Below are 18,388 nucleotides of genomic sequence, written 5' to 3'. Positions count from 1 at the left end.
AGGTTATGTAGGTTAAATGGCTTTTTTTTATCCCAGAATTTAGCTCTGGTAAAATAGTAGAAAACTATTTCACAAAACTGCAGCATAATTACTACTGTCTTAAAATGATTATATCTTTTTATATAATTAAACTGCATGTTTATACATGTTTTTGAAGGTTATACATCTGGAATATGAACTGTCTGTATTTTGTGGTTTAAAGGTACAACTATTCCCCAACTGCTGAACAGCACGTCCAACAATCTGTACTTGACCTTCCAGTCCGACATCAGTGTGTCCGCCGCTGGCTTCCACTTGGAGTACACAGGTATGAGGAGAGACGGCCAGTCCGCCTTCCTGGCTGTCAGTTTGTTTCTATGTGTCCATCAGCCACCACCTGCAGCAGCTGCACAGAGCTATAATAAGTAAGAGCGACAGCTGGGCTGGGTGGCACAGTTGGACAAAGAAAGAAAAGTGTTAGGTTAGTGAGTCACTGGGTTCTTTTGATTACTCTGTAGTTCTTGAAATGTTCAGCCTTTGTATCTGCTTCTGTAGTGACTAGATGGAATTCCCCAGTGGTCATTTTTTAAAGTCATTGCCTCAGGCCACTGGACCCACATCATTTTCCATTTAGGGACTAATACACCCAACTCTCAATTGGGTATTCACTTAGGGGCCTATTTGCAAAGTAGCATTCTGAACATTTACCGTTTGCTTAAATTGAAGAAGTGTAGATGGCCCCAATCGAGCGACTGATTTACTAAGTCCCCCTATTAAAAAATAGTCTAAATGAGAACGGGTGCTGATTTGCAGGTAATACATGGACCTCCTCTGCAGATATTTAATAACACAGTCCTGTGTGACTAATTTCCCCACTGCTATTTACATCTTAGGAACTTTCCATTTGTCTCTTTTAATGTCAGGGTCATTTTCCCCGTTATTAGTCTCTCTAAGGTTAGATGGATTTTAAGTTACATAATTCTCCTCTTTTTCTAGAGCTTGTTATTTACCGCTCACCTACACATTTTCTTACTAATGGGCAGCTATGGGAGACCAATTGTCACTCGTTTTTTTTCAGTAAAGTACATGGAGGCAGTGAATAAAGTGCAGCCATGGGAAAAGTAAGAGTTGAGAAGCCATGCACTCAATAATCTTCATGATGAAATGGGAGGTTGGGGACGTTACAGAGGCACAACAACATGGCTTTGAGTAAAGATCAGTTCCCACTCACACTAACAGCCAGTTCCTACAAATGTGTTGCAAAACAACAGAAGCGTGAAAAAACAATGCTGTCACTAAGTCTGTCCTCACTGTCAGCTGTGTCAGTCCACAAGCATAATACCACTGCTGAGAACAACTTCACAGTCACGTCTCTCACAGTCAGCGCTTCACTTCGGCAACACCCTCCCCTTTCCTGGAAGCACTGTGTAGCTGTGTCTCTCTGTGGGCTCTTTCCTTTCTGCGCTAACCCCTTCCCCCACCACGGCTACCTACTGCTGAGAATCACTTCAGTGCCATGTCTCGCAGTCAGCCCTTTCCTCTTTGCCACTGCTGCCCTTGTAAAGTGCATTCCCTGATGCTTTGTGTAAATCCAGCTCCAGTCAAACTTTTTACTTTTCCTGTTGCTTTTCATATTTGCAAGCTTGCCTGCCATATGGTTCCACTGTCTGCCGTTTGGCAAACACTTGTCTTTATTTGATTAAGCTGTGTTGCTTCCCTTTGGAACAAACTATTAAGTATTTCTATTTTGTTGTTTCCTATTTTGTGGCGTTCTAGTCTAGTGCTTATAGAAGCTATTGGATTCTTACCTATTTGGTCTTAATCACAGCAATCCTCTATTTTGTCCAGTAGCTGGTTTTATGTTTGTATCTTATTTCCAGTGTGTATTTGGTTTGGACCCCACATTTATTTTCTCCAGTTTTTAGCTTCAAATGAATGCTCTAAATGCTCAGTACAGTGGGAAGTAAAAGGAAACAGATATTGGCACAGAACCAGACAATAAACCATCTGTTTTCAAAATGTTTCCTTTGGGTCATTGTTGCAGTCCGTTGAGACCTGTTATAGAAATCTTGTATATCCACAGTCACTACAACATCCTCCAAAACTGCTCTCTTAAGGCAGACAGTATGCACTAGTTGAAAAGAACTGGTGTCTTCTCAAAGGCAATATGGTTTGCTTGCTTCCCAAATAAAGTTCCACACTGAGCTTTAGTTTCTGCAGAGGCATACATAAGTTCCACATGAGCTACACGCAGTGACTGACGATAAACTGCAGTGATTCTAGACAACTTAAAAACAAATTTTGCAATAGCTCCAATCCATTCCCTGCTATACATCAAATTTCAGTCTATCTACTTATGTAGACATTAAAATACTGCTTGCGGGCATGGCAATTGTCTGTAAATGCCATGCATGTAACATAAGTACTTGAAAATATCATTATATATGCATCTTTGCTGGATATTGCACACTTATAAAGGGATAACAGCTAAAATCAACTGAACTTTGTAGCAGTGCATATAGTCCCCATTAATTATACTTGTGCACTAAAGCCAAAAAAGACGTGCCAAAAATATTTAATTTATAAATGTTGTGAATGCACCCTGCGGGCAAGATTCTCTTTATAAATGACAGTCCTCATGGGCATGTGGCTCAGCCTCATATTCCGCCTCTACATGCCCACCTTCAACCTCGGTCAGTTCAATGCCCCGGTCAGTTCAATGCCCCTGATGAATGTTGATGAAGTGAGTCCGATGATCAATGGCTGGTGAATCCCTGCATCAAACCAGAGAGTGGCACAGTCAACCCTTTTCTCGTCATTTTTTTAAAGCTATTTGATTTTTTATTAGATTTCTACAACAGACGTTTTTTTTAATGTATAAGTCCTTTAGCCTAGTTAACACATTTTAGGTGAAAAGGTTGAGTGGTGTAGTGTGTACTTGCGCTTATTATTGGGAAACGGCCATCCACAATTGTTGTAATCCGCCACCGGCCAAATCCAGTGTTGGGAGTGTCAGTAGCATCCAGTTCGGCCCACTCAGTTGATCTTTATGTCTTTTGACATTGGAAGGTGCTGATTACATAGATATGACTCGCTGACTAGCTAAGGCACACGTACTGCTGGTTGGAATTTTTACAAAAAAAGTCAAATGAAATGTGCGAGGCATCATTTTAGGTTAAATGAGTCATATAACTCTTGCTGCAGGAATGTCCAACATAATTCAATGAACTAAGACTCTGCTCTGGTCTGTCTGTCATGGAAATGTAGTTCTTGGATATATGTCAATTTCAAATGCAGATGGATAGCCTTAAGAGGGTTTGGAGATGTTTTGGTCTTGATGGCAAGATAGCCGTAAATGCTTGATGAATAAAGCACAGTGTACTTCAAGAGAGTTATGCAACTTAATTTGATCAACAGCACCAGTATTGATTTTAATAGTTTCATGACATTCTGTATTTCTGCACACACTAAGCACCAGTATCTAAGCTACATGGAAAGCAAGAAGCCTCACAATATGTATCTAATTCAGCTATCCCTCCTCATGACCCACTGCTCTTTTAAAGGATGAAAGAAGCTGATGCTATTGATTATTATTGAATCCACACTGGCTCCAGCTGAAGATACTGAAATTCCTGCCATTAGTGCATTACTCTTGCTGAGGCATCTTTCTTTCAAGTTGTGCTGCACCCTGATAAGATGCTGTTTGAGCCTCTGGTCATCAAGTTTCAAAATTGCTTTCACCTTCTCGCTTGTGTTCACTTGCACACCACAAGCAACAATATTTGTGACAAGTTTCAGGAAATGTAAGAACTGTGTTAGTCTTTATTATTTTGTTGATCAAATGTTATTATTACAAGATCAAGGATATTGAATATGTTAAGTTAATATGATGCCCCTGAAGTTTAAGATTAGCTGGTTATCAAACTGATTAGACTTGTGAAATTGTTTCCTAAGCAATGATGACAATGAAGAATGATTATGATCAGCACACAGTAGGATAATAATGGGTATTTGTGATGATAATCATCCCATTCAACATTTGGATAATTGATAGAGATAATGTTCATTTTGGAGGACATTTTAAAATGCCACCTGCTTTATTTAATGTAAATAGTTACATTCAAGATTTGTAATAAATTCTGTGTATGAATTTAGGTTGCCCAAAAATATGAAAGCTTGTTGCAGAACTGTCATCCAACTCAGTGACCCAATAAGATCAATTTTATTTATCTGCCCATATTACCAATTACCCTTCAAACTTAAAGAGGCTTCACAAGCTGTACAGAATACAACACGTTTTGTCATTTACTTTTTAGATCTGAAAATGTCCTTGAACATCTTATAGGGAAGAAAAACATCTTTTAAAGGTGTGTTGAAACTAACCGCAAAGTTTGTCAAAAATAATAAACCAAAACAAATCTTTTCCTCAGGTATATTTAAATAACACTATCCCCTAACCATGCATTTATTGATTGGAAGGAGAGGGTACAATCAATCATGATGGATTATTCTGCTGATAAGGACCAGGGCATTTATGTTGAATGACAGTGAGAACAGCTGGCGTTTTCTGTAACAACCTTTTGAATGCCAACGCCCACCTAAAATATCTGTTAAATTCTTAGTTGCCTGTGCTGTGCGACAGTGTTTAACCATAGTTCCGTTCTTTGTGAACCTGAACCTTCAGCTTGCTTTTGCATTTCTGTGTACCCTTACAAAGAAAACTATTTCCCACACTATCCTCTATTATGTGGCCTGCATGAGTTGCTTCAGCATCCGACAAGGAGCTTTCATCTTCTTGGTATATTTTTTGCGACAAACCTCCTCCTACTCTGTGGAAAACACTTCCTTTTTTCTTTACGGTCCAATAAATTGTTGAAATGAATACATTTAGTTCTATTCACAATACAAAACAGGAGGAAGTTAACATTTGAGATGCATCGGTGTCATGGGCAAACTTAGTGAAGGAAATGTAATCGACTAGTTACAATAAGCAAGACATCCTTTGTAAAATGGTAAGCATGTTGCAGAAGGACAGCAGTGGGTTTTGACCTCACATCAGGGTGACTACATTTCCTGTTAAAATGTGTATTATGACCATTTGACTGGAACCCATCTGGAGCTCAACGGGACGCAGTGCCATCTGTTAGTAGGCACCCACTCTTAACCTTACCAGAGCATAAAGCAAGCTCTTTTTGAGGCCAGTTCAAATTTGGCCTGATGCCTTTGGCTGGGTGAATCAGACGCTCACTCTGAATGTTTGATGTGATATGCTTTCTATGATATATGCTTGGTGAAAGCCTAGTGACACTATGTGGAGGTTTTTGTATGAATACATTTATCTCTACCACGTTCTGTGTAATATGATGTGTATATATACACAATCAACATTTTTTTGGTTTTATGTATAATGCAAGCAGCTGTCTGAGCGTCTTGTATTACAATATATCACCAATCCTGTATTCACTTACCCTCTTTGAACCACTATTGAAGTGAAATTGCACTTTGTTCTATCCATTATAAAAACACTGCAAGGGGAAAGTGGATTATTCCCTAAAATGAGGACACATGATCTTTTCATAAATCTGTTAGATTTATAGTTTATATATATGTATATGTATACGTATATATATATATACGTATACATATATACATACTTTGATGTCAAACCTACCTGGCAGCCTTTTACTTTAACAGCAAACGCTCGTCACAAAATCGCATTTGTCAAAGTCATACTTTCATTTAAACCCATATACTGTAAGACAAAGCCTCTCAGAATCAACCCACTCACCATGTGTACTAGTTGTTCTTTAGTTACTGTATCTGTGAATATCGGTCATATTGCTCCCAGCTCTGTGCCTCTTACGTTACTGAATCCTTCCTCTCACATATCCCCTCTATCTTTCTGAAGAGTTGCTAATAAATTGTTCAGAACCATATTTTGTCCATTTGAGATGTTTACATCCAGCCACCCACTTACTTGCATCTTTGAGTGGGCTTGTGTCTGAGTGTTTGTACATTGATAGTTTTTTCTTCACTAATGGTTGTCTACATGTTATCTGTGCCTACACATTTGTTGGGAAACAATGGTCTCGTTTTTGGCTTGTATATCCTCCAATGCGTCAAGGAGAGCAGTTCTGCTTAAGTGTCTATGCGCTTTTAAGTATTATAAAAAATGTCTCCTTTCTTTCATTTCGTATGTATTACTGCTGCAACAGCGACACTTTTAATGCATAATTCAATCATCTTATGCCAGATAACTTGTATATAAGCATTCATTTCCAATTCACCTTTTTACTGAGAAACAGTCTGTAATGGGTGGATCAAAAGTGAAGTATTGAGATGTGTGCTCTCCCTGCTGATGTGAATATTATGAATTTAAGGAGTCACCTCTAGGATAAATGAATCTGAGCTTTTTATATTTTCTGTCTGCAGAAGTGACTGTAGCTCAAATTAAGCTAAAGTAGCTTTTATCACTAGAACCCATAGCTAGGATGACCATTGCTTTTAAGCCATTAAAACACAGTATCAGGCCTCGAGGCACCTGGCAAGTGGCACTGTAATCACTTTATTCCAAAGAAGCCCAATGCTTCTGTTAGGAGTACTTCAGGGATTGCTTTGTAATTTCACAGTGATTGCCTCAGATCACAGTCAGAAGGAATAAATGATTGCAGCCAATAGTAAAACAGCTTTGTGACTTGTCCCAGTTTCTAAATATTATGAGGAAAAAAGAAAAAAAATAACTGACTCAATTATTGTTCAATTACAAGCGTATTAAAATGAGGCACTGTGTAATTACTTATTTGGTTTTAATTAAATCAATTGTTTTTGTTAATATAGGTGTTGGCTGATTCAATGTAAATGTCACATTAATAATACAATGCATTCTTAAACTTGAAACTATATCAAATGTGTTGTGGAGTTGCATTTTTGGATTTTGCCCATTTTGTGCAGAAGAATGATAGCTGTCTACACTTGTGTGTTGTGACTGTGTCCTAAGCAATAGGTTTGGATTCGTGCCCAGAGCCGCTGCCTCCCAGTAATGGACAGAGAGTGGGCGACCGCTACACTGTGGGCGACATGGTATCCTTCCAGTGCGATCAAGGCTTCACGTTACAGGTAGGTGAAAGCATGCAGGGATGCTGAAGCACTTACAGCTCTCCCATGGATATGATAAGTGAATCATATCTACCTGCCCGAAGTGACAATTTCAAGGGAATACCCCAAAGGAGGATTCTGTCAAGACTGCTTTACCAAGTACTCCTTCAATGACGTGTGTGTGTGTGTGTGTGTGTGTGTGTGTGTGTGTGTGTGTGTGTGTGTGTGTGTGTGTGTGTGTGTGTGTGTGTGTGTGTGTGTGTGTGTGTGTGTGTGTGTGTGTGTGTGTGTGTGTGTGTGTGTGTGTGTGTGTGTGTGTGTGTGTGTGTGTGTGTGTGTGTGTGTGTGTGTGTGTGAATGCACAAGGGTGGGATAACTGTCCATGTATTTAAGCTTGCATCATTATTGTGTGTACTTTCCTCGCACGGTACTCTGCTTAAAAATGTGTGTGTGTCTGTCTATTACAAAGCAGCTTTAATGTCCTCCAATCCTCCTCGAGTAGATACTTTAGCCGGGCGCTTTTTGAGCCGTAGAACCCTCCAACGCCATGGGCGATGGATTGCGTTAACAGTCGCCTCACTAATCCCTCACCGATTTTCCTTTCCGGTTCAGGCATTCACTTCTATTCACATTCTATCCAGACCAAACCGCTACTTCTTACACACATCTTCAGGCTGAGTTTCTGAACACCACACGTAGACCAGAGGCCAGTGTAGAAACAGAAACAGAACTACAACAACTTTACAAGCATTTGGTCTGCAGGAAACGTTTCGTCTGTAAAACATTTTGAAAGGATTAAAAAAAGTTCCATCAATATTTTATAGACTATTAACCTTTTTTATCCTAAATTTCATATTATCTGTGATACTAATAGGACGGTTTGGTAATTCTTTTGTTATCAAGCTTCAACATATCTCCCTGCAGTAAAACCCCGGGTGGTACTCTGCCGCTCAACTAGCAACTAGTTAACCAATTCCAAAGATCCACAGGAGAGAGATATAATCTGCTTGAGGAAGACCCATCTCTTTGATCTCTTGGTGTTCTTTTTTTTTTATTACACTGTATTTTGGAGTTGGATGGTAAATATGTTCTGTTTGTTTTCCTGAACAGGGTAATGCATATATTACTTGCATGCCTGGCCCCGTCAGAAGGTGGAATTACCCCGTACCTCTTTGTTTAGGTAATGTATTCTATACAGTCTGACATTGCCACTGTACAGGGTTTCAATAGGCTGATATTGCTGACAACAAAAACCATATTTGTTGCATCAAACACAGATTTAGTTTTGGATTTTTTTATCTATTGCCATTCACCTTTCCTCTTTGACTTTTTCCTTGCTTTTCTTTTTATTCCTCCCTTAGCAGTGCTTTACTCATACACAGCCACACAACAGATCAATGCCCCTCACAGAAGACTTGTTATTGTATTAGGGAAAGCTACAATTTTATTGTAAGACCAGGGAAGATAATGGGTGGGTGTGGGGCTTTGAAAAGTGGGGATTATGTATTTTCTGCTTTCCCCTTCACTTGAAAATCAATAAGGCTTTGCACCATCTCAATGTGGTGTTTTATTTTTGATAGCCCTGATGAGGGCCTCTACTCACATCCGACACTTCATCTTAAGTTGATAGGAACAGTGACAGATTCCAGAGATTAGGGAAGGGACTAGGCAAGTGTGCCAGTTTCTATTAAATCACACACGCATACACATTCTGCTGCCCCCAATTACACAAAAACACACACAGATAAATTAAAGTGCTTATAAACGCACACACACTTGCACACATAAATACTCACTCAACACAGTCTTCATTTAAATGTTTTGTCGCTGTGGTTTACGCAGTTAACTGCAGACACAAATCCCAGCTTTACTGTTGACAGGCCTGTTCTCGGGCGCGTGTGTTCCCTCGTTAGCTCAACTCATCGCTCGTTTAAAGTACACACGCTCAACCCAACACCCCAGGATCTTTACCCACTTTGCTACTGCTAAACTCACTTCAAAGTGGCTGTATGCCCCTACACAAATACTATAACACCTTCATAAGCTCCTCTCCTCTCATCCTCTCTTTCATTTTTATACACAAACGGGTCAAGCAGGTTTCCCCCACCAGCATCACAATTAAATCCTGACATAGTTTGCGCTTCGTTCCGACCTTGGTTTATCGTCTATGTAGAGTTGCCAGCAGTACCCCTTGTGTCTCACACAGTTTGCCACATAAACAGATCAGTTAGGTTTGGGATGGGAAAAAGAGGAATGATGTAGCTACAAGTTTACATTGATGCCTCTGGTGGTTGTAATTGCATTACACCTGGGTGTTTATGTAAGACTAGTGTATCTGACACAGGAGAGGGGGAGTGAGTGTAACCTTCACAACAGGCTGATGTGTTCTCTCACACACAGTCAAAGAAGAGAAGTGGGGTGTTGCAGGAGGAGGGGGAAGTAATCACTGCCACCGATGAGCAAAACTGTGGTGCTCTATTGAAAATTGCCTCCCTCATTTATTTTAATTTAAAGCACCAACAAACAAGGAATGTGCCTGAGTCTGTTATCTGCCGGATGCCCTTATAGAACATAATCCAAACAGTCAAGCGGAGATGTACATGCACAATTCATAGAAATGCAAACATCAGAGACATAAGCTACCCCCCAATCCTAAGCTCATAAAGCACACTCGCAGCACTTCTTGTTCTCTCTCGCCCACTAAAGTCCTCCTCTTCTACAGTGTGCATACGAGCACACGGATAATATAACACTTCTATGAGCACATGTTAGCACTGTTACTTTTCCTCCTTTTTGGTAACCATACACTGTAGTTGTCCATGTACTGAAAAGATATATTGCTCTTTGCCCTCCCACAATATTCACCCCCCCAACTGTTTTTATTTGTTTTCCCATGGAGTCGATCTGTGGAGAAGTGACATGTTCTTTCTCCTTGGTTGGTCACCCTCAGCTCAGTGTGGCGGCTCTATGACAGACTTCAGCGGCGTCATCCTCAGCCCCGGCTTCCCGGGGAATTACCAGAGCAGCCTGGACTGCAGCTGGAGAGTTCAACTCCCTATCGGCTTCGGTCTGTCATCTCCCCTCTGTTTTCCCTTTCTTCTTTGTTCTGCTAGCTCTAATGTCTTCTCTACTGCTTTCTTTCTGCATCCTACTGTTACCTCCTCAGAACTTTCTGTCTGTGTTAAAAAAAAAAACTTGATAGTTTAATGCATGCTTAAGTTTGAAGTAACCTTCTGTTAAAGTCTGTTGTATATCTTTCTACTTTTAAGGGATCCATCTGCAGTTTATGAACTTCTCCACAGAGCCTGTTCATGACTATCTGGAGGTGCGAAGCGGGAACCTGGAGACGGGAACAGTGATTGATCGGTCCAGTGGCCCTGTGGTGCCCAACTCCCTCTTTAGCACCACCCATGAGACCACTCTCTTCTTCCACAGCGACTACTCCCAAAATAAGCATGGCTTTCACATTGTATACCAGGGTGAGGAGCAAAGATGTGTCCTTATGATACAGTTAAAAGTTAAAGCATTGGAGTAGAAAGGCGATTGAGGAGAACACTTAAAGAACCATCACTCAAGTAAGACACAGATGAGGGACAAAAGATTAGCCCGGACACATTCACTCTGAGACATTCAATGGTCAATATCCTTGAATGTTAAGTGAAGAATTTATAGAATTCATAGAGTATAAGCCTTACTCTGTGGCAATACTTTGAATTTGATTCCTTTAGACAATGTCTTTTCAGAAACTTTATTTTTTGTAGATCGAAAAATGACAAACTTATATTTTTGTTACTTCAACATCAATAAGTTGAATAGATGTTTTTAATGAAGGAATCTTGTAGTTCTATATTGACCAGAGATGCAAAAGTTTATCTTAAAGGGTTTCGTAAACCTCCTCTGTTATGTGTGGCTTTGTTCCTTCCCAGCGTACGAGCTACAGAGGTGTCCCGACCCACGACCGTTTCGTAACGGCATAGTGATCGGTCAGGAATACAGTGTGGGGATGACCATTTCCTTTGAGTGCCTTCCGGGTTACACTCTGCTTGGAGAGCCGTCTCTTACATGTCTGCATGGAGTCAGCAGAAACTGGAATCACCCCATACCTCGCTGTGACGGTGACTAGCCCACTGCCTCTTATTAACAAAACTGTTGTTTCTAGCCAGTGTTTTGATACGTTTCTGTCCTGCTCGCAGACTCTTGAGAATGTCATGCATGTTACTTTCTAAGAAGCTGACTGTAGTTAAGATGACACACTAAAAACAAGATAGTTGAAGCTAGTTTGAATAGAAAAAAGTAGTTTCTTGAATCATGTCCTTTATTCTAACCCAATAGAGCATCTGGCTCACTTTTACCACCAATGTAACACCACTTTAGTGAACTATAAACCCACACAGCCCATTACATTGATATATGGAGCATTTGCAAAGTTTTATTACATAGCTGATTACACCTGTCTTGTAAATTTCAAGGAGACTTCTCAAATGTCTCTCTGGTATTGTAAATTCTTGCTTTTAGCAGTAACATATGTTTAGAGTCCACTACAAAGTTTGGTATATGTCTGAGAAAACTGTAAATATTTTTGATCTGCCTACACTACATAGCCCTTATCAAGTTTACAGTCCTTTTTGGATCCTGAGGGCCACACTCTGGCTTTGACTGTTAGCTCAAAGTCAAATTTTAACAGGTTCCACCTGCAGGGTTACGACAGAGGAGTTTTAGTTTCTGAACTACTCAGTGTCATCACATTCATGGCAACCAGTAACCGTCCCCTGCAGTTGTATATAACAGGTGCATTCTCCACCCAATATCTCAGTGATAACCCAATAACACACAGTTATGGTTTGTTTTATCAACAATAGTTGGGGATTCAGTCATAAAAGCATGTTTTACGGATTGAGGTAAAGCAAGAAAGGCCTTTTTTTGTTTTTTAATCCAGCATCTTTGATTTTTGCCTCCCTGCAGCTCTCTGTGGTGGGAATGTAACATCCATGAATGGCACAATTTACTCTCCTGGACACCCAGCTGAGTATCCACACTTCCAGGACTGCATGTGGACTGTCCGAGTGCCTCCTGGGTATGGCATCTACATCAATTTCTCTGTTATCAATACCGAGCCGATCTACGACTACATCACTGTGTGGTAAGTTCCCATTTCTCTCTAGGTATGTCACGCATTAAACACACTCTGTTTTCTGCAAACAGAGCTACACACAGATTCCTATTCATTTTCTGTAGAAACAACCTTTCTTAATTAAAAGTGATGTGTGTTTTAGCTTCTGAAAGCAGTGTTAGATTTGTACAAAACAAGACTAAGGGGAGTTTACAACAAGTTTGTTCAAAATGCAGTGCATTGCATGTAGAGCAGCTACCGAGTGGTTTCACAACTGAAGTTGTATGTCTTCACTCAAGGACAAACTTGAGGAAATTATAGTAAAAGACAGTATTCTTCCCCTCATATTGCAAAAGGAAACTCAAAACTTGCTCACAATGGATTTAACACTTGACAAAATGTCAGAGCCACAGGCCAGTTGGACAACTTCTGACAAAGTTTTGAACTTTTCATGTGACACCCGTATTAGATGAGCCAACAGCCAAATATGTTGACCTTTGTCTGGATATTGGTGGATTCTTTTCATCACTTCTTTTCCTGACCACATGCTTTTCCTTACAGTCCCTTGCTAAGACAAAATAGATTCCGGTACAAGATGAAATAAGAGAAACTGAACTATCGTCTGAGGCACTGTGTCCCTCTTTCTCAGTGAGTGTAAGCTTAAAAGATAGGAATGTGTACGCACATGCAATAGCTAGATTCACTGGATGTTTATGAGTTTATAAGAACTTCAATAATGCTCATATAATTGGGAAGAAGTAAACTACTTCACACACATTACCTGTCATCAGTCCAGCAGCTGAGTCTCAGCTTCTTCCTCTAAATTCTTCTAGCCTCTCTGTAGAAAGTTGAGCCTCAGGCAGTCATGGAGCTGTCCTCCTGGGGATGGAGGAGGGAAATGCCTTCCAGCATATAGGGCTACCATTAACAGTACGGGAGGAGGGAGCTACTGGCACTACTGTTTTTCAAATGAAAAAGCAAATGAACAATCGTCTCCCTGATGGTAACATTTCATTTCCCTGCCTGACTGCCATCTCCTATTTTGCTGATCACTCTGAAATGAAACGGCAATAAGATTTTTTTTAATATCAAGGATAATAAAGGAACACACACACATCCAAAAAAGCATTTAGTTTCACCATTCAAGTGAATAGGCCTCGAGCTACTTGATTGTGCAAATAATGAAATACTTTTCTTTTTTGCACAGAAATGGTGTATACAGAGTATAGTAGAAGTGTACTGTCTTCCAACATGAATCTCTTTTCTTATCATCAGAGTGAAGTAGTATGTTGTCGCTACATGCATTAAAATAAATTGTCATCCAAGCAGGCAGATTATTTCGGAAATGAATCATAGTAATATTTTTAGAAAAGGTTTGAAGGTTCTCCCCTGCTCTCATTAGCAGAGGTGCATCAGTGTTCTGTGCTGCCTGCAGCTAATGCATGTCTCATAAAGGGCTTCTATTATCACCCCACAGCCATCCACACATCTATTCATCTTGGAGTGGGGACTATGGAGAAATACTCTTTGTAAATGTAATTTCACATTGAATAGAAATACATATATTGTTATAGTATATCAGCTAAGAAAAATCAATTGAGACACAATGTATGTGTACTCTATGTTTGTATATCTGTTTAGCTAATGCAGGAAAGTGAAGAACTGGCAAGTTAAGATACATACAGTGGGGCAAAAAAGTATTTAGTCAGCCACCAATTGCGCAAGTTCTCCCATTTAAAAAGATGAGAGAGGCCTGTAATTTTTATCATAGGTATACCTCAACTATGAGAGACAAAATGAGAAAAAAAATCCAGGAAATCACATTGTAGGATTTTTAATGAATTTATTTTCAAATTGTTGTGGAAAATAAGTATTTGGTCAATAACAAAAGTTCATCTCAATACTTTGTTATATACCCTTTGTTGGCAATGACAAAGGTCAAACGTTTTCTGTAAGTCTTCGCAAGGTTTTGACACACTGTTGCTGGTATTTTGGCCCATTCCTCCATGCAGATCTCCTCTAAAGCAGTGATGTTTTGGGGCTGTCGCTGGGCAACACGGACTTTCAACTCCCTCCAAAGATTTTCTATGGGGTTGAGATCTGGAGACTGGCTAGGCCACTCCAGGACCTTGAAATGCTTCTTACGAAGCCACTCCTTCATTGCCCTGGCGTTGTGTTTGGGATCATTGTCATGCTGAAAGACCCAGCCACGCTTCATCTTCAGTGCCCTTGCTGATGGAAGGAGGTTTTCACTCAAAATCTCACGATACATGGCCCCATTCATTCTTTCCTTTACACGGATCAGTCGTCCTGGTGCCTTTGCAGAAAAACAGCCCCAAAGCATGATGTTTCCACCCCCATGCTTCACAGTAGGTATGATGTTCTTTGGATGCAACTCTGCATTCTTTCTCCTCCAAACACGACGAGTTGAGTTTTTACCAAAAAGTTCTATTTTGGTTTCATCTGACCATATGACATTCTCCCAATCCTCTTCTGGATCATCCAAATGCCCTCTAGCAAACTTCAGACGGGCCTGGACATGTACTGGCTTAAGCAGGGGGACACGTCTGGAACTGCAGGATTTAAGTCCCTGGCGGCGTAGTGTGTTACTGATGGTAGCCTCTGTTACTTTGGTCCCAGTTCTCTGCAGGTCATTCACTAGGTCCCCCCGTGTGGTTCTGGGATTTTTGCTCACCGTTCTTGTGATCATTTTGACCCCACGGGGTGAGATCTTGCGTGGAGCCCCAGATCGAGGGAGATTAGCAGTGGTCTTGTATGTCTTCCATTTTCTAATAATTGCTCCCACAGTTGATTTCTTCACACCAAGCTGCTTACCTATTGCAGATTCAGTTTTCCCAGCCTGGTGCAGGTCTACAATTTTGTCTCTGGTCTCCTTTGACAGCTCTTTAGTCTTGGCCATAGTGGAGTTTGGAGTATGACTGTTTGAGGTTGTGGACAGGTGTCTTTTATACTGATAACGAGTTCAAAAAGGTGCCATTAATACAGGTAACGAGTGGAGGACAGAGGAGCCTCTTAAAGAAGAAGTTACAGGTCTGTGAGAGCCAGAAATCTTGCTTGTTTGTAGGTGACCAAATACTTATTTTACCGAGGAATTTATCAATTAATTCATTAAAAATCCTACAATGTGATTTCCTGGATTTTTTTTTCTCATTTTGTCTCTCATAGTTGAAGTGTACCTATGATAAAAATTACAGGCCTCTCTCATCTTTTTAAATGGGAGAACTTGCACAATTGGTGGCTGACTAAATACTTTTTTGCCCCACTGTAATCACACAGATGCAATAATCCTAGAATTCCCATATTGCCATAAATTAGTCCTGCTCTTACAACATTGCTCTCAATCACTCAGACAAAAGAAAATAATGGCTTAAGCTACTTCAGTAGAAACATTTATACAACAATTTATAGGTGTATACATTTTTCAAGGTAGATACATCTCAATCACCTCACAAAAAGTTATATGTACATGCAGTGGAGGAAGTAAGTATTTGATCCCCTGCCAGTTTAGTTAGTTTACCAACTTACAAAGAAATGAACAGTCTGTCATTTTTTATGGTAGGTTTATTTTTACAGTGAGAGACAGAATATTAAAAACTAAATCCAGAAATGTACATTAAAAGAAAGACATAAATTAAAGTGCATTTAATTGGGGGAAATAAGTATTTGATCCGCTTGCAAAACATGACTTAGTACTTGGTGGAGAAAGCCTTGTTAGACAGCACAGAGGTCAGAAGTTTCTTGGTCACCAGGTTTGCTCACATCTCAGGAGGGATTTTGGTCCACTGCTGTCTGCAGATTCTCTCAAAATCCTTCAGGTTTGGAGGCTGATGTTTGGCAACTGGAAGCTTCAGCTCCCTCCACAGATTTTCTATGGGATGGAGGTCCAGAGACTGTCTAGACCCCTCCATCACCTTAAGGGGCTTCTTCTTAAGCCTCTCCTTAGTTGCCTTGGCCGTATGTTTTGGGTCATTGTCGTGCTGGAAGACCTATCCATGTCCCATTTTCAGTCTCCTGGCTGAGGGAAGGAGGTTATCAGCCAATATTTTACAATACATGGCCCCCTCTGTCCTCCCCTTGATGCGGTGAATCACCCTGTCCCCTTACCAGAGACACCCCCCCCCGAAGAATCATGTTTCCACCTCCATGCTTGATGGTGGGGATGGTGTTCTTGGGATCATAGGCAGAGTTTCTCTTCCTCCAAACACGACATGTCGAGTTGATGCCAAAGATCTTGATTTTGATATCATCTGACCACATCACCTTCTCATAAGCCTTCTCTGAATCATTCAGAGGATCACTGGCAGACTTCAGACGACCTGTACAGGCTTCTTGAGCAGGGGACCTTGCGGGCGCTGCAGGATTTTAATCCATTAAGGCGCAGTGTGTTACCAATAGTTTTCTTGATGATCATTAACTAGTTCCTCCAGTGTAGTTATTGGCTGACCCATCACCTTATCCATGATCATTGATATCCCACACGGTGAGATCTTAGATGGCGGAACCCCAGATTGAGGGCGATGGATGGTCATTTTGTGCTTCTTCTATTTTCTAATGATCAAATCTGTTGTCCCCTTCTCACCAAGCTGCTTGTTGGTGTTCTTGTCTCCTATTCCAGCCTTTTACAGTTCTACAGTCTTGTCTGTTATGGCCTTAGACATTAGTTCCACCATGATCCCAAGACCTGTCTCTGGTCTTGCCCTCTGATTTGTTGACTGTGGACAGGTGTCTTTTATCCAGGTAACGAGCTGATATCAGGAATACTTACTTAAAGTGAGAGGACTTTTTTAACTGTTCCTTGGGAGCCAGAATTCTTGTTGGTTGCAAGGGGATCAAATACTTATTTCCCCCAATGTGTACATTTCTGGATCCCTTTTTTTATATTCTGTCTCTGACTGTTAAAATAAACCTACCATAACAATTACAGACTGTTCATTTCTTTGTAAGTGGGTAAACTAACTAAATTGACAGGGGATCAAATATTTATTTCCTCCACTGTACATTTTTGCCAAACCTTCACCTAGCTCTCCATACATTTGCAGCCTCTTCCCTATTAACATGTTCAGAGTCTGCCCCCGGGGTCTCCTCCCAGAAGAACATGCCGTGTGTGGCTCCACAGGGAGCCATCCCTGAGGCATCCTCATTAGATGTCTGAACTACCTCTACTGGCTCTTTTCAGGAGGAGTAGTACAGCAGCAGTTTTACTCCGAGCTCCTCCCAAATATTCTACTTCTAACTCTATGACCCAAACCTGCACAGGCAGCTCATTTCAACTCTTTGTATCCGTAAATTGAGAACTTCACCTTCAGGCTTAGCACCATTTTCAACATGACATTTCAGTACTATGCCACTTGGCAATTTCACACTACATTGTACCCTCATTCGGGAACAAGGCCCATAGACACTTAAACTCTTTCAGTTGGGGCCGCGTCACAACTGCCAAATGTGGATGGTGTCCAAGAGATCGTCAGACTCAGCAGGCTGACAACATTCAGAGCTTCAGCATCTCAGGGTGGATCTCATCCACCACTGGCAGCATGTCAGTAACTATTTCAGTGACTTCTAATTCTTAGCCTCTTATTTGCTTTGTAATTTATTGGTGCCTCAAAGAGTTCAAGACGTATTTCCATCATTAAAACATATCAGTATTGTCACATATTTGCCACAAGGTGGTTGTTCTTTGAAGTTTAGTGTAATTCAGCTATAATTGAACCTGAATTAAGCCAACATGTACTGTAGCTACAGTAATGAGTGTATACATTTCCATCGACATATCCGCCCTTCACAGATAATAAGCTTCTTTCCATTACGAGTGAAAACAATTACATTTCAATTACATTTTGATTCCCAGGGCAAGAGATCCTTATACATCATGTTATTAGGTTAAGGTCTTTAGGATTTTGTGATAACCATCCATACATTAACTGAAGACTCAAATCCTTCCAGGGTCACAGGAGCTGAAGCCTGGTGATAGCAAAACACACTCATTATGTACACCAACAGAATATTAACTGCCTCAACTACATTTAAGGAATGTTTCGCAAGGAGCGAAGAAGTCACAAAAGCTGTTTTTGATTTTGTAGATTAATAAAAATAATTCTATCATTATCCCCCCCACCAAAAAAAAAAAGAATCTGAAGGAACTGAAGGGGGCAAAAGTTTGTGTACTATACCACATCATCAGTT

The 18,388-nt window shown here is 40.5% G+C and overlaps 1 protein-coding gene across 1 annotated transcript in view; it reads left to right on the top strand.

Moving 5' to 3' along the window:
- Positions 1-18,388, top strand: part of LOC134862319 (CUB and sushi domain-containing protein 3-like) — a 199,550-nt gene that overhangs the window by 114,691 nt on the left and 66,471 nt on the right. Inside the window, exons 37-43 of the mRNA XM_063880172.1 lie at positions 203-307; positions 6,977-7,095; positions 8,185-8,254; positions 10,025-10,141; positions 10,344-10,553; positions 11,001-11,189; positions 12,037-12,214. Of these exons, the coding sequence (XP_063736242.1) occupies positions 203-307; positions 6,977-7,095; positions 8,185-8,254; positions 10,025-10,141; positions 10,344-10,553; positions 11,001-11,189; positions 12,037-12,214 (988 nt within the window). The remainder of the gene's footprint in view (positions 1-202; positions 308-6,976; positions 7,096-8,184; positions 8,255-10,024; positions 10,142-10,343; positions 10,554-11,000; positions 11,190-12,036; positions 12,215-18,388) is intronic.

This window comes from Eleginops maclovinus, chromosome 3 (genome assembly GCF_036324505.1).
Source record: "Eleginops maclovinus isolate JMC-PN-2008 ecotype Puerto Natales chromosome 3, JC_Emac_rtc_rv5, whole genome shotgun sequence".
Taxonomy (NCBI): domain Eukaryota; kingdom Metazoa; phylum Chordata; class Actinopteri; order Perciformes; family Eleginopidae; genus Eleginops; species Eleginops maclovinus.
The sequence above is the reverse complement of the archived record's forward strand: the minus strand, read 5'-3'. Positions and strand labels throughout refer to the sequence as shown.